This window comes from Bactrocera dorsalis, chromosome 3, assembly GCF_023373825.1.
Source record: "Bactrocera dorsalis isolate Fly_Bdor chromosome 3, ASM2337382v1, whole genome shotgun sequence".
NCBI lineage: Eukaryota > Metazoa > Arthropoda > Insecta > Diptera > Tephritidae > Bactrocera > Bactrocera dorsalis.
In genome coordinates, this window is record NC_064305.1 from 77,888,148 (window position 1) to 77,903,759 (window position 15,612).

General features: G+C 37.4%; 4 protein-coding genes across 4 annotated transcripts in view; 2 read left to right on the forward strand and 2 right to left on the reverse strand.

The window, feature by feature from the left end:
• Positions 1-992: 992 nt before the first annotated feature.
• On the forward strand, positions 993-1,358 carry LOC105229165 (general transcription factor IIH subunit 5). Its single transcript, XM_049453951.1, has one exon. The coding sequence runs from the start codon at positions 1,137-1,139 to the stop codon at positions 1,356-1,358; it is 222 nt and encodes a 73-aa protein (XP_049309908.1). The 5' UTR covers positions 993-1,136.
• A 76-nt stretch (positions 1,359-1,434) lies between these two features.
• The window catches only part of LOC115065704 (zinc finger HIT domain-containing protein 1), a 73,255-nt gene continuing 59,077 nt past the window's right edge, over positions 1,435-15,612 (forward strand). The window contains exons 1-2 of the mRNA XM_049453950.1: positions 1,435-2,016; positions 2,090-2,241. Coding sequence (XP_049309907.1) covers positions 1,435-1,899 — 465 coding nt within the window. The 3' untranslated portion in view covers positions 1,900-2,016; positions 2,090-2,241. The remainder of the gene's footprint in view (positions 2,017-2,089; positions 2,242-15,612) is intronic.
• Positions 2,365-5,947, reverse strand: LOC105229168 (probable peroxisomal acyl-coenzyme A oxidase 1). Its single transcript, XM_011209276.4, has 8 exons — positions 5,691-5,947; positions 4,893-5,049; positions 4,532-4,824; positions 4,063-4,468; positions 3,492-3,998; positions 3,029-3,134; positions 2,800-2,955; positions 2,365-2,741 (listed from the first exon to the last, which is right to left on the reverse strand). The coding sequence occupies exons 1-8, from the start codon at positions 5,830-5,832 to the stop codon at positions 2,481-2,483; spliced, it is 2,028 nt and encodes a 675-aa protein (XP_011207578.2). The 5' UTR covers positions 5,833-5,947; the 3' UTR covers positions 2,365-2,480.
• Positions 8,744-13,052, reverse strand: LOC105229169 (probable peroxisomal acyl-coenzyme A oxidase 1). The gene is made up of 7 exons (XM_011209277.4): positions 12,752-13,052; positions 11,156-11,315; positions 10,802-11,094; positions 9,835-10,747; positions 9,669-9,774; positions 9,189-9,344; positions 8,744-9,125 (listed from the first exon to the last, which is right to left on the reverse strand). Exons 1-7 carry the CDS (start codon positions 12,897-12,899, stop codon positions 8,865-8,867), a joined length of 2,037 nt encoding a protein of 678 aa, XP_011207579.2. The 5' UTR covers positions 12,900-13,052; the 3' UTR covers positions 8,744-8,864.

Below are 15,612 nucleotides of genomic sequence, written 5' to 3' on the forward strand. Positions count from 1 at the left end.
TATCTCTCAAAAGCTTGATGTTCCTAGTATGGAGAGGATATCTTCTCTCGAAGCAGTTAAGTCCTTTCACCAGTTTTTAGAGCTTACAAAGTCTGCACCAGGACCTGATGTAACTGCTTATTAATAAGCATAAGCCTTCTTGGCAAAGTTTCGAAGAGGATTTCGAATAACTAACATAAACTAACCTGTAACATAACCTATAACATAGGGTGGTGGAATGACCGACTTAATCAGACAGAAAAACTTTCATCAAAGCTACTAACCTTTCAAGCTTCCATCCATGGACTTATATCGGCAATTTAAACACTGGATACTTTTCTTTTTTTAAGCATTTCCATAAGCTGTAATGGCTCCAGATATACCATGATATGATGTTCATAAGATTTCTAAAAATAACAGCCGCTAAACAAAACTCTTAAATAAATCATGTCAACTGTCTTTCCATTTGCAGAGACGATATAGTGAAAGATATTGAAAGGAGGCGTCAGGAGGGCGCTGCCCTATCCCAAAATTGAAAAAAAACTAATAACTCGCATGTCACATCTACCGGAACTGCAACACATTGTGAAAATAAAAAACCCATAAATACCATTCAATTCATAACCCTATTTATAAGAATGGGAAAGACGATCATACGTTCACCGGAGTCTCGGTTAGACTCATGAATTCGGCACTAATAAAAAAAATCTTTAACAGAAGCCTCTGGTAGCGCTTTCAAGTAAATAACAAGTAATTTAATCGATAGTCGAGAACGTGTATCAAGAATATCTCGCAGACTGATCACCTACGTCATAGATTATCTGTTTATAACTACATGAATTTAACAGAGGGATGTCATTTGGGGTAACCAATCCACAACATTCGCTCCGTATTTCGGTACAAATGAAATAAATCGATTTTTTTTTTCAACGAGCTGGCAGCACAAAAATTACTGACAACTGTCAGTTGTGGATTACATGTGGAACGCAAGTAATTTGCGCTAATTTCCATTTTTTTCTGCAGACAATTGTAAACATTCGAGAAATTCCACAAATATAAAGCGAAACTGCAAGTAAATAACAAAAACTTCTACTGTGAAATACAAAAAACAATAAGCTAAGCAAATGTTCTAAAATCATTTTAATAATTTCGTAGCAATGGTGAATGTTATGAAAGGTGTATTTGTTGAATGTGATCCGGCTATGAAACAATTTCTTTTGCATCTGGACGAAACGCTCGCATTGGGACGCAAATTCATCATTCAAGATTTGGATGAAAATCATCTGTTCATTTCTACCGATATAGTGGAAACGTTGCAAGCACGTGTGGATGATTTAATGGACCGCATTAGTTTTCCGTTGCATGAAAAAGATCCTTAAATTTACACATACAATTTACTCTAAATATTAAAAACAAGTCTCACTATAAACCAATCTACTTTACAAAGCAACAATCATGACCGGACGCGAGTCCAATCGTATAAAGGATGCGGAGAAGAAGCGTGTACTTGATGAAGCTGCTCGACAACGGCGCGCACGCAAGGCGCTTGAAGCGCTCGAACAAGATAATTTTCACGAAGATCCACATGCAGATTTGGTGATGTCAAAGAAATTGCCGAAATTTCAAGATGGTATCAAAAACACTAAAGAAAAGAAGAGCAAACGTAAAGGTGCCGAATACTATAGGGCGAAGTATCGTAAAAATTTTCCACAGCTACTTGAAGAATGTAGGCAGAATTCTACGGATGCACCAAACTATTTGAATGCTTTGGCACCCGCACCAAATAAGCCTCCACGACGGTTTTGTGCTGTTTGCGGTAATTTTTCCAAATACACTTGCACTGCGTGTGGCACACACTACTGCTGCATTCGTTGTCTGGGCACACATCAGGATACACGTTGCCTCAAATGGACCGCTTGAAGCTTTCTTAATTTAATTGGATTATTATTTTAGAATTGTAAAGTATGATTTTATGATATTACCATGCGTTATGACAAGTTGTGAGTGCCCTAATAGTTACATTGGTCTTTTATAATGGTAAATATAATTAAGTTATAAATATAAAAACCGCATTTTTAATTATTTCGCAATTCTCCTGTTTATTTGGCAGCGCTTTAAAGTATGATATTGAACTATTAAATTATATGAAACCACAACCAAGTCTTCAAACAAAAATAAAGAAATTGCAAATATTAATTTTATATTCTGGCTACAACTGCAACAACAACATTAATTGTAGATTCAAGCGCTCCTGTGTGAAAGGTAAATTTTTGGTTACAACGAGAAATTGTAATAAAAATTGTAGGAGTTAGATTTGCTGAACCTCTTCTATGAAAATCTATTTTTGTACCCTGATGGGCTACGAAGTTTAGTTAACTAAAAGTATTTCCTAACTAGAAAGTTTGACCCAGAATCTGTACACCATTTTATTATTTACATAGATCACACAAAAAATTCGTTCAGACTAAATACAATTATTTACAAATATTACAAAAAAAATATTACAAGTTTGACTTCAGGAATGGTTTCAAAATCTTCTCAAAGGAGTCAGGCACCGGTTTTTGATTAAGTGGACTTTTCCTTGCCGCCTCCATCAAACGCTCATACACATTACCATCGTAGCAACCTAGAGTTGAGTTCAATACAAGATCATGGAAATCGAAACCATCACAGATACAGACAGCATCTGGGCGTAATTTCTTTAAAGATAATTCCAAACGATTTTGTAGCGATCGCAGATTGGCATCGCTGATTGCCGTGAACTGTGAAAGAAACAAGCAATTGGTATAAATTTGAAAATCCTTATACTAATCAATTTACCCTGAGAACATCGTGCATGTGACGCTGCACAGTTTGCACCAAATATAATTCCAAAATATTCTCTAACACGGAATTGAGCGCTTTTGAACGGTTTGCCGATTTTATGCCAGTAATTTGATCTAAAAACACTGAAGCGACGAATTGGCGTGCATGAAGCTGTTTTGAAGAAAAATTGGCAGGTTTGAAAAAAATACACGACTATAAAACGAAAAGCATTAAGATTTCTTACTTCGGCTGCCTGCGTCAATTCAATGCCTGTATTGTTGGCTGCCTCCTCTTGTGTTTGACCTTCAGCCACACGTTTGGTCAGATTCTCGAAAGCCACACGCGTTTTACTGTAATGGAAAAAAATATTGTTTTTATAACGATTTTTATAAACTGAACAAGATATGTACATATGTATGTATATTAAGTCTGCCACGAAGTAAATTTGCACTGTCGTACAAACTGAACGATAAAAATCAAGTTTTTGTAAGCAAAATGTTTTTATACGACGAGACATGTTCACGGAATTTCAGATAGATTATTGACCAAGGCAAGGCTATAATCTTAGACAAAATTTTTAGGTCCGACTACCAAAGCGACAACCGACCGCTAAAAATACAGCTCTTGTATTGAAACTTTATTAATTGTAAAGAGTATTCAAGCCTAGGTGTAACCGAAGTTAATGTTTTGTTTGTTGAATTACTTACTTGGTCGCCGTAAACTGCAACAACTTAACCATATACTCTAAACTGTCATTCCATGGTGTCATTTCACGTTTGCCATACATTTCCGCTAAATAGGCAGCCAACGGTGGCATTTGCTTGCCTTGTGTTAACTGTAACCAGGTCTTAACTAAATAGCGACCCACTTGCAACAACAACACTGTATTTTCGCCCTCATAAGTGTATGAAGCAACAATATTGCCATATATATTACTGAAATTTGTCGAGGTCAAATAGCCGTGACCACCACAAGCCAAACGTAGACGTTCAATACCGAAAGAGCCATCGGTACTTGAGAGCACTTTCAGACCACACGAAATGATATGCATGTCCGCCATACGCTTATAATCGCCATTGGCTATTTCTTTTTGTGTCAGATCATACATCTCCCACATATAGTGTACGCAAAGGCGATAAGCAATGCCGTTTGCTATTTCTGAGAAGAGTTTTTGTTGCTGCGTCACATGATCGATGATTTGCGGTTCTGGCTCACTGCAAAATATCTATTTATTAAGGAGAGGTCTGTCTCTAAAAACTATTTAAAAAATGCACTTACTTGGCATTAATCGGACTTTGGCGTCGCACCGCCGAATAACGGGTTGCTATGGTGGCCGCTAGCAACAGGGCTGTAGAGGAGATATCGACGATTAAACAGCGTGTATACACCATAGTCATATAGTTTAATCTGGACACAGGACTAGCGACGAAACTGCCATCCGGCAAGACTTTCGCATTACGCATTAGCATATTTGTACGCGGTATGCGTACGTTCTTGAAGCCCAGAAAACCTTGATTCACGCCGGCCATGCCGAGTTTCCTGCCAATCTCACCAATATCCACACCCGGCAACGGCATATGCGTCTCCAAGTCGCGCAGCTGCACTATGAACATTTGTATGCCATGATGTTCGCCATCGATGTAGAGTTGTGCCACCACCATGGCATGGTTAGCGGTGTGACCCACTGGAATATACAATTTCAACAACTTTATAAAAAATTACTATAGAGTTATTTGCATGCACTTACGCCCTCCCGGCCACCATTTGTAGGCCTGCAAATTGGGTGTGTTCAAGACGAATTCATCGGTTTTGCGATCATAATCGGCGCGTGTTTCAATGCCGCGCACATTGGTGCCATGCGCCAGTTCGGTTTGTGCATAAGTGCCGATTATATTACAATTGGCGGCTGGCTTGGCGAACTTTTCGATTTGCTCCGGCGTTCCTTGATTGAACAGTACATCAACAAACATGGTTATATGCGTCGCAAAGGGGTTGTTAGCGGGCATCATAGCCCACGAGACGTAGCTATAGAGTAGCTTGCTGTAAGCATAAATAATATTTAAATATAATGGTCATATTGGATGCACGGCTGGTTGTCTAGTGCTTACGGCCAAATGTCATTGCCCCCTGGATTGCGTATTTCTTGTAGCTTACGTAGCTTTACAGCTGCCTCCGTAACATCCTTTACAGCCAAGTGGTAGACATCTTCATGTGAGAGATAGTCGTGTAGGTGACCATCTCTGAGATCCTTGTAAAGGTAGGTTTCTATAATTAGATAATTGCATAAGTGAATTTGCCATAATTGTGCGTAACGTAGGCGTAAGTATTTTTTATTTAACGATATGATCTTACAAACTGGCCGATCAAAATCAAATTATTTGTTATTTGTGTGGGGTATTAGAACTTCGGTGTAGTCGAAATTAATATTTTTTTGGTTTTATTTAAGTTTCTATTATCTTTTGCCAGCAACTTTCTGAGTTACCCACGTACAAAAGTATGAAGGTACATTAAATTAATAAAAAAATGGCTTATCATTTTTCACCTTTGTAATTTAGAAATTATAAAAAAGCCACCTGTTTATGGTAATGATCAGCTGAGCCAATGTACAAACGCGTTAAATACAATTATTAATTTAAGCCGGCTTATTAAAAAACATTTAGAACGGAATATCGAAACATTAATCTACTTTTTTATGGTTCAAATTAATAAAAAAAGAAATAAGTTGTATTTATTTTCAATGGTTATTAATAATTAATTTAATTTTATTTTAATAATTATTAGTTATGCACTCATATTACGTTTTCGCTTATTCTAATTGATAATTTTCAAGCGACCGCTGTTACATTTCAACCACTCTACCCACCACCTGTTACACCTTTGACCCCGCAGCTTTCACTTTGACTTACCGATTTCCCGCTTATCTTTCAGTTTATCTGCGCCACCATACCACCAGTGCTGGAATTCTTCAACACTGAAGCTGGGCGACCTGCGTTCCTTCGCCAAATCGGGATTAACCCGTGCTGGTATGAGGCTCTTACTTGTCGGCATTTCTAATATTATATATATTAATCTATATTTTTATCGCAAATATTATATTTTATACTTGTTACTAAGATTCTACCACCATCACAGCGCATTCGCGCACAACAACTGCGGTCAGCGTTAAAATAGCCGCCAAGTTAAAGCAAAAATAAATTTTGAGTCAAAACTAGTTGAAGCTTTTCGAGGAGACCGCTCACTGGCGATAAAAACACGATCATTTGTTGCTCTTTGCTCAAATGAAGAGAAAGAGTGAAATGAGAGTGTGATGTCTTGTGCTCTTCTTTAAAGCTTTCTTATCACTGCATTATGGTTAAACAAATATTGTTTTGTATTCGGCGGGCCAAGGTTTATTTTTATACCCTGAACAGGGTATATTAAGTTTGTCACGAAGTTTGTAACACCCATAAGGAAGGGTCGTAGACCCTATAAAGTATATACTATATCAATGATCAGTGTGTTGAGCTGTGTGTCTGTATATATACGAACTAGTCCCTCAGTTTTTAAGATATTGTTTTGAAATTTTGCAAACGTCATTTTCTCTTCAAGCAGCTGCTCATTTGTCGGAACTGCCGATATCGGACCACTATAACATATAGCCTGTCATACAAACTGAATGATCGGAATCAAGTTCTTGTATGGTAAACTTTCACATTTCACAATATATTTTCAAAAAAGTTGGCACAGGTTATTTTCTAAAGCAACTATGTAATCTCCAAAAAAATTGTTCAGAACGAATTACTATAGCAGATAGCTTCCACATAAACTGAACACATAGTTACTAAAAAAAATGCACTTGTGAAGGGTATATAGCTTCGGTGCAACCGAAGTTAACGTTTTTTTCTTAATTTTTTTTTCGCTTTACCATGCGCTAGCGTTGCACTAATTTGTGATTTTGCAAGTCACCGTGCTTAAGAAAACATTATCATGTTGTTTTTGTGGTGGTTTTCTTGCAATAATGTTTATTTTTTGTATCTTCTTATTTAATTTATATTCTTTTGTTTTCATTCTCTATATATACATAAATACATTTATGTCTATTTTATGTACATATATATTAATTGCCATCGTTAGGGTTCTTAGATCTTATCTTGTACTTGGTTCTCATACAATTCTAATGAAAGGCCAAAGTTCCATTTCATTTGCTTTCTTGATAAGATTATATTACCCCATAACAAGAATCTGCCACAAAAACCAGTTTTTAATTTGTTTACCTTACCTTAAATGATATCTAAAGTTGTTGACACTGCTTTTAGTTACAAACCGACCGATATACTAAACTATTGTACCAACATGTACTATTATTAATAATATTATTATTGGAAAAGAAGTTATTTATAATGCTCTCATCCCAAAGAATTTGTGTCGCAAAAGTCTCTTCCAATTTTCTTGTACTCTCTAGTTTTTCTCTTTTAAAGTTCCTTTCAAAGATTTCCAGTCGAAGACTGACCGGTTTCGAAATGTATAAAAAAAACTGGATTATTTTAGTCCAGGTAATTGAAAAAATGTGCCGAGAACTTTAAGAAATTTATTGTCCACGTGACAGAGCTCATGAAGTATTATTAACAATAAAAAATGGCAAGGTTTTTCTATACAAAAAAAAAAACATTTCACAACAGAAACATTTATTATAAATTTGTCAGCTAAACTTTCTTTAGTTCTACTACTATAACATCAGTCTAATAATAGCTGGGTTATTATAAGCTACTGAATCTAATACCTCTTTAGAATTGCTCTGTTTTAATATGAGAAACGAACACACTTCAAAAATTCTATGAAATCTAACGATCCAAATTTTGCATTAATCAGCTGTTGTCAGTGTTAAGATCAGGTTAAGTTTACTGGTCGATCAAAAAAGAGGATTTCACTAGCACAACTTATAACACCGCTCCGTTGTGATGCCAAAAACGCTTATTAGAATTTATTATAACGACTGAGGCTATGTCAGCGCGTTCGCCGAAGATATGACTGCCGAGATGTTTCAGCCTTAGTCTCGCAAATGCTGCACAATGTAGGAGAAAGTGCCATTATGTTTCCACCTCACCTGTTATGTCAAACCTCCCGGAAGTCTCAAGTAAAATAAAATTTTCCGACAGAAGTCAATTGAGACATAAAGTTCATTAATAGGTAATAGCAACTTTTCAAGTAAACGATTTTCTGCTTACTCATAACCATATCGAACCGAGAAAGAGTTTCCGAGATACTCGTATTTGTAGGAATTTTTCTAACTTTGAAGGAGTTTCTCTCGAAGTGATGCTTTCAGAGTCGGTTAAGAAGGAGTTGTCGGCCCACACATTCGGTCGCTTTTTACGAAAAGCCTCATGCAAACCTTAACACTTAAGTAACCTTAATTTTTGACCGGCTTTGAGGTGGGTTTCTAAGTTTTGGCTCACCTTTGCCACGATATTCGGCCGATTGATCGTCTGTTTCCGCTTCGTTAGCATAGATCTAAGACTCATCGTCAGTAATAACACTTTTCATGACATTCCGGCAGTCGAAAAGCATTGTTTTACCCGTTAATGCGACGCTGTTTTTCGAAAAGATTTTGTGATTTTGGAACCAATCGTGCTCTCACTTTTCTTAGGCCCACATTATCTTTCAAAATAGTTTTCACTGGGCCTGCCAATGTCAGTAAGACCTGATCGTTAATCGTCGATTCCCAATCACCAATTCCTTTATTTTATAGACGTATTGATGGCCGTCCTGGACATGGTTCGTCGGCAACACGTTCTCTACCCTCTTTGAATATTTTAAAGACATTCCCTAGATCCTAATCGGTAAGATTTGAATACAATAGATTTCTCAGCCACTTCGCCACTATTCGATTTGAATACTTCTAGTTGCGTGAGTTCTAACTCATGATATTTTCAGGTGAAGCAAGCAACCTGTGGGAGCTAGACACCCACTTGTAGATAGAAAATATTTAATTTTATTTCTTTCAAGTACACACGATTTATTAAGAAAATTTTAAAGCTTTTTACAAAACACACTATATACAACCTAAACCATCTTCAACATCAATAATAATTACAAAAAATTGGTTATAAGTTAGACTTAAGAAAAGGTTTTAAAATTGTATGGAAAGACTTTGGCACGGGTTGTTGATTCAACGGACTCTGCTTGGCTAGTTCAAAGAGACTCTCGTATACATTACCAGCATAGGAGCCCAAGGTGGAACTCAAAAGGCGATCGTGATAGTCAAAGCCGTCGACAATCGCCACAGCATCGGGCCGCAATTTCTTCAACGCCGTTTCGAGACGCGTTTGCAGCGTACGCAAATCAGAGTCGCTTAAACTTATACACTAGAACGAGATAAGATCGTGTTAGTAAAAGAAAAATATGATGATAATTTGCTCTTCGCCCACCTGCATTATGGCACTCAAGTGACGTTGTGCTGTATGCACCAAATAGAGTTCGAGAAGATTCTGCAGCACACGATTAAATTCAGCAGAGCGCTCTGCAGCGGCAGGACCGGTTACATGAGCCAGGAATGTCGCGGCAATGAAGGAGCGGCCGTGGAGCTGTAAAAGTGGAAATTAAATTAAAGAAAATATATCTTATCTAAGTGCGAATATAGGAGTATAGTAAAAATAGAGGTTATAGTGCGGTATTCGACCACGAATGGAGATAGATATGAGTTTTATGCTGTCTAAAATGAACTAGTAGGATTATGTATTATGAGTAACATTTTCGGACAGAAGTAACTACATTGAATTTCCATTTGCAACGATTTAGTTCGAGCAGTATGTATTCTTCCCTCCAACTAAAACCCCGTTGGTTGCTTTCTTCTTAAATAAAGGGTACTGCCTTTCGCCAACATAAACCTTAATATCCTACGTACATACCTCTGCGGCTTGTGTCAACTCCAGGCCCGTATTGTTGGCCGCCTCTTCTCGGGTTTGACCCTGCTTCAGACGTTGCGCCATATTCTCAAAAGCCAAACGTACTTGGCTGCAAATATAAAACCATGTATTAGCCACGATCTGGAATTCCTTACCACCGCTGACTCACTTCGCTGCTGCATACTGTATTGCACTAACAATATTCGCCAAATCACCCGTCCATTTGCCGAACCCTTTGCCTTGCGCCGGCGCTGCTAAATAACTCGCTGTCGGTGCGAGTGGCTCAGCTTCTCTAGCAGCGCGCCATGATTTCATAAGAAAGCGACCGACCTGTAAGAGCAGCACGGTGTTCTCACCCTCATAGGTGCAAGCAGCCGCGGCAGACGCCACGAACATATGCAAATTGGCTGAGGACAAGTAACCATGACCACCGCAAGCTAAACGTAAGCGTTCGGCACCCGCATTTGCATCGGCTGTGCAGAGCGCCTTCAAAGAGCACGCCAAGTTGTGCAATTCCGGTAGACGTGTGTAATTACCACGCTCAATATCACCGTAAGTCTCATGGTATATTGACCACAACGACTTTGTGGCGAGTTGATGTGCGACTGCCGTAGCAATTTCGGGAAAGAGTTTCATTTGTTGTGTTACATGATCGATAATTTGTGGTTCGGGCTCATTCGGATTGATGGGACTTTGACGACGCACAGCTGAGTAGCGTGTTGCAATTGTAGCTGCTATAGCAAGCACCAATGCATTATCTGACGCAATCATACAACGCATCATCACCATGGTGAAGTAGGTGAGCACGGAAGCGGGACTCTTCACGAATGTGCCATCCGGTTGTACTTTAGCATTTCGCATCATCATATTCGTGCGTGGTATGCGTACATTTTTGAAACCCAAGAAACCGTTATTAGCGCCATGGAAACCCATTTTATGCCCGATCTCACCAATGTCGATGCCCGGCAGCGGCATATGTGTTTCTTCGTCGCGCACCTGCACGAAAAACATTTGTACGCCCTTCGGCTCATTGTCGATGTACAGCTGAGCCACCAACAAGCAATAATTACAGCAGTGACCCACTGAAGGTGAGAGATTAATAAACGAAAATTTAAATATTGAGTTTGTTTACTCACAGCCGCCCGGCCACCATTTATACGCGGACAGCGTCGGCGTATTCAGCACGAACTCCTGCGTAGTACGATCGTAGTCGGCACGTGTCTCTAGTCCACGCAAGAATGTGCCATGTCCTAATTCAGTTTGTGCATAAGTGGTTGTAATTTCGAAGTTCTCAACGCGTTTGCCAAAGCGTTCCCACTGCTCTTTGTTGCCTTGCATTTTGATCGCGTCCACCACCATCGCGAACTGAACGAGAAAGGGGTTGCCAGCCGGAGTGGCACCCCATACCAAAGTGGACGAAAAAAGCTTGCTGAAATTGTGAATGTTTTGAGCTCGCTAAGGAGACATAATTTAGTGATTTTTGGTCTTACGGCCATATATCATTGCCGCCAGGGTTGATGCGTTGCTGTATGGCGCGCAATTTTCGTGCCAACGTAAAGGATTGCTTTAACGCCAACTCGCAGATCTCTTCATATGATTTATAGTGTAGAAGTGTACTGTGCTCGGTCATATCGTTGAAGAGCTCTTGTTCTAGGTTTGAAAAAAATATAGAATAGTAAGAAAAATTACTTAACCGTAATTATTATAAAGGGTGTTTTGTAGACACGTGATTTTAAAGAAGAAATAAATGCATATAACTTAGTGTTATGGCTAAGATTTAGTAAGGAACTGCCGCGGCAGGCTCGTATAAATTCCAACCTTTTGAAGCAATTGTGTGGTCGTATGCCAGCAATAAGGCGCCGAATATTCTCTTCCTAGTCCTTGATGGTCTCAAATTTAACTGCGTAAACAAGCGTCATCTCATAACCCCACAAAAAATAGTCCAACGGTATTAAATCGCACGAAATTAGAGACCACGCCTAAAGTCCATGACGCAGCAACAGTTTTTCGTTTGATGTGCGCTATGTAGCGCCGTCTTGTTTGAACCAAAAGTCGCTCATATCAACATCTGCCGATTCAGCACGAAAAGTCAAAAATCATGGCGCTCTACTGGTCCCAACCGGTTGTTGTTGTAGCGGCCGAATTCTACCGAGTTGATAGTCGGACAGCCGGATAAAAAATCCGGGTCCGTTCCGGTTACTTAGACTCGGCTGTCGTGGGTACGGGATCCCAACTGGTCGTTGTGGTCGACTTTATTTTTATGAACCAATTATTTGATCCTCCCAAACAGTGCGGTTGTAACGAGGTTTCAACAATGGTTTGTGGATTATCATCACTTTATACGTTACGATTTATTTTATTAACCAACTAAAGATAAGCTTCATCATTGTACAAAATTTTCTTCGGGCTCGATGGTAATCTCCTTCCACGAAATGTTCCATAAAATACTCTTTGGTTACTTCCTCACTTCTTCCTCGAAGACCTAAGATGTCTGGCGGCGGTTTCGGATAAATTTTTGTCTTGAACGCGACAATGGTCCGAGGTTCACTCCTCACATTTTTCAATTACCCAACAAGAAGGAGTCAGATACCAGTAATCTGGTTAGCTAGTCAATACCTGTTCTTTTCGACATTCGGAATGACATGTCGTCTTTTTGAAATTAGTAACCGACCACATCTTTCACACACATATTCGGGAAGTCATATTACTGAGCCAACATCCATTAACAACGATTAAAAATTAAATTATTTGGACCTTTTTATGCCAATTCATGACGCTCATTGTAACAACAGTTAAACAAAAAACAACCAACGTATAATACGCAAGCACATAAACTAAAATTTTTATCCGATTCATTGAACTTTGGATTCATCCTCTGAGCTGTAGTTTTTTATTGTCTTTTTTGGTTTTTTACAATGACTTGCATCATTATCGATTAGCGGTTGCATTTCTTAATTGAAATATTATAATTTGCATACGCAGGTGAAAGTATATTCACACAGTCCAACAACATAGGTATAAATAACACATGTTGGAAATGCTCAAAGTTCAGCATTTCGAAATATGAAAACTAAAACACTCATTACCCAGTTCTCTCTTGAAGCGTAACTTCTCCGCCCCACCATGCCACCAACGCGCAAATTCGTCAACACGGAAGCTAGCTCCATCCCGTTCCTTTTGCAGATCTGGATTCACAACTTCCGATACTCGTACCAAATTCTGCTTGGCAGGCATTTTTCGCAATTATTTTTATAAAAATTAATTCAATTCAATGAAAAATATTTAACTGCAAACTATTTGTCACACTATTTATATTTGCTGAGTTCTTCCGCAATTTATAGTTTCGCTGGGCACGTTCGCGCACCAACTGATCGCCAAGCTCTTCAGTCAACCAACTCTTATGTACCTTCGACAGTTCTTTAGTGTGATTCGAGAAAAGCTCTTTTGCGGTACTAGTTGTAGTAGGTAAAGTGTGGTGTGGGCAGAGATGAAAGCAATCAGCTTGAGTACAAATGCAAAGAAGCGTGTTGGTAAACAAAAAGGAAAAAAGCACGATGATAAGCGAGAATATTGTGTATTCGATTTTTGTTTTGATTCATTAAATCTATAAAAATATACATATGTACATATAGTATTGTGAACTCAGTTCGATTTCAGAATGTGAGATCAAATGAATCCAAAGGGGAGGTCCAATGTGTAATATTTTTTAGGATTTTACTTTCTTAGCTATTGCTCAGCAGTTGGATAGCAATAAGTTATCATAAATCTCCAATCGAGAGAGGTGTAATAGTATAAAATAAGGAATTACCAACTAGACAAAGTTCTAGAGAAATATTTGCAAAGATTTTATTTCCCTACAACAACAACAATAATCATAACATTGCCGTGGACTTAACTGCCTATGTCTGTGCCGTGAATTCAGTATTTGGTAAATGCCTGTAAACGGATTATGAACCACGGACATTTTGTTTACTAAAATTTTGAATTATTTCTAATCTAATCCTTATCACTCGACCTCGCATGTCTCTCTTTTGTTTAGTGTAAATATGTATTGACAGAACATTTAAATGTGTTCATTTCCCAGCATTTATTTTCGGAATAAAGCCGGCATTCGGTGTGTTTTGCTGGCAAGTTCCACAAACAATGTTATGCGGAATGAGCATGAGTTTTTCACTCTCTTTAGATTAACAGTAAAAAAAAATGTAAGCGCGTCTCATAGCTTACCATAGCGATAAAATAAATATTTTAAGCAGTATTAACTACAAAAAAATTAAATTTTTAGAAAATTTTGCGGAATAAGTTTTACCAAAGCAACAATCAAGTTTTCTAAAATTGGAGAACTGCTAAAATTATCAACATACACATACATATAAACTCTTTTATATAAAACGTATTCTTAATTTATAGTATTTTTTTGTATCCAAGCTATGAAAAAATAATTTGTAATAAATTATTTTATGAACTTAAAGAGCCTAGAATCTTAAAAATTACTCCTGTAAATGTTTAGCATATCTTAACAGATATTTTGCGTTTAAATTTAAATAAGTTTACCGTAACATTTTTCAAATTTCATATGTAAACTAACTCTCATCTTCATATTAGCAGAATACATCGAAAATGCTTCTAACAGTAGATAATGTTAAACCAGAGCTGTTGATGAATTAATGTTAATGAATTCAACGACCTTCATTAACAGTCACTGACTTAGCAGTCAGCATAAACCACCCAGAAACAGCCACCACCCACTCAACAGCTGTCGCATCTAACAGCGATGGCTGTTAACGAATATGTAGTTTACAGCAACATGAACAACAGTATAGAATGTTATTCTCAGCCACTAACAGCGCTTAACACTATTAAAGAGTACACAGAAAAACGAATGGATTTGTAACATAGATAGCAGCGAAAGTGAAATTAATTTTAACAGTTGGTGTTGTTTAACAGTCGCTGGCTTGGCATGGAAAACTTTTGCACAGAAACAATTTGTATTCACTAATAGCGAATGTTGTGCCTACTTTTAACAGAAATATGTTAAGCAGCATAAAATTCGGATGTTATGTGCATACAAGAGTTTTAAATAATTTTACAAAATGAAAAAATTGAAAATAAATTGTAAAAATAATAATATTAAAATAATTTAAAAAATTGAAAATATTGAAAATAAATTATTATTTAAATATTGCAAATAAAATTCAAAATAAATAATACTTAAAAAATTATAAATATCAAAATATTGAAAAAAAAGTATAAAAAAATAATAATGCTAAAAATTAAAATTTAATATAAATTGCTGCTGAAAATAGCAGTTTTAATAAAAAATCGTATGTGAAAGTGTTTTGAAATGACAACTGATATGTAAAATTCTCTGAATTATTATTATTTTTTATTTTAACATTACTGCAAAACATTTACAGTATTTACTCTTATCGAAGGTTGTAGCAAAATATTTGCAGTTTCATTGCTTTTATTGAAGAATTCTATCAAATTATTTATATTTTATTTACATGCATCTGTATATGTTTATTACAAAATTTATATCTTATACTACAAAATTGTTTAATTTTATCAAAATAATTCCACTAACATCACTACTACATACTGCCAACAGTTATTTTAATTCTTACTATCTAATAATTGCTGCTCAAAGTCTCTCTCGTCTACTTGAAATGTTAAATGGAGCAACTCTTGATAACAGCAAAAAGCTTTTTCCGCTCCAATAAGCTAACATGCAGAGCCCACCACATCCACATTTACGCGCCACATACAATCCACCACCCACTATATTGGCTAATCTTTTTGTTTACACGCTTGTTATCATGCCGACGCCTGCCTGCCCGGCTGCCTACCCCAAGGCCGGCATGTGGATGCCGTCTACCAGCTGCTCGCCAGCTTTCAATTAAGTTCTCCACTGTCTGTATGTATGCACATGGATATTATCGCTTCACCT

Excerpts from the sequence above, each read along its gene's own strand:
- LOC105229169 (XM_011209277.4), bottom strand. The coding sequence starts at position 12,899 with ATGCCTGCCAAGCAGAATTTGGTACGAGTATCGGAAGTTGTGAATCCA. Across the intron at positions 11,095-11,155 it reads GGCGGCAATGATATATGGCC|CAAGCTTTTTTCGTCCACTT; the intron begins GTAAGACCAAAA and ends TCACAATTTCAG. Across the intron at positions 10,748-10,801 it reads TAAATGGTGGCCGGGCGGCT|TGGGTCACTGCTGTAATTAT; the intron begins GTGAGTAAACAA and ends TCTCACCTTCAG.
- LOC105229165 (XM_049453951.1), top strand. The coding sequence starts at position 1,137 with ATGGTGAATGTTATGAAAGGTGTATTTGTTGAATGTGATCCGGCTATG.
- LOC105229168 (XM_011209276.4), bottom strand. The coding sequence starts at position 5,832 with ATGCCGACAAGTAAGAGCCTCATACCAGCACGGGTTAATCCCGATTTG. Across the intron at positions 3,135-3,491 it reads TTGCAGTTTACGGCGACCAA|TAAAACGCGTGTGGCTTTCG; the intron begins GTAAGTAATTCA and ends TTTCCATTACAG. Across the intron at positions 2,956-3,028 it reads AATTGACGCAGGCAGCCGAA|CTTCATGCACGCCAATTCGT; the intron begins GTAAGAAATCTT and ends TCTTCAAAACAG.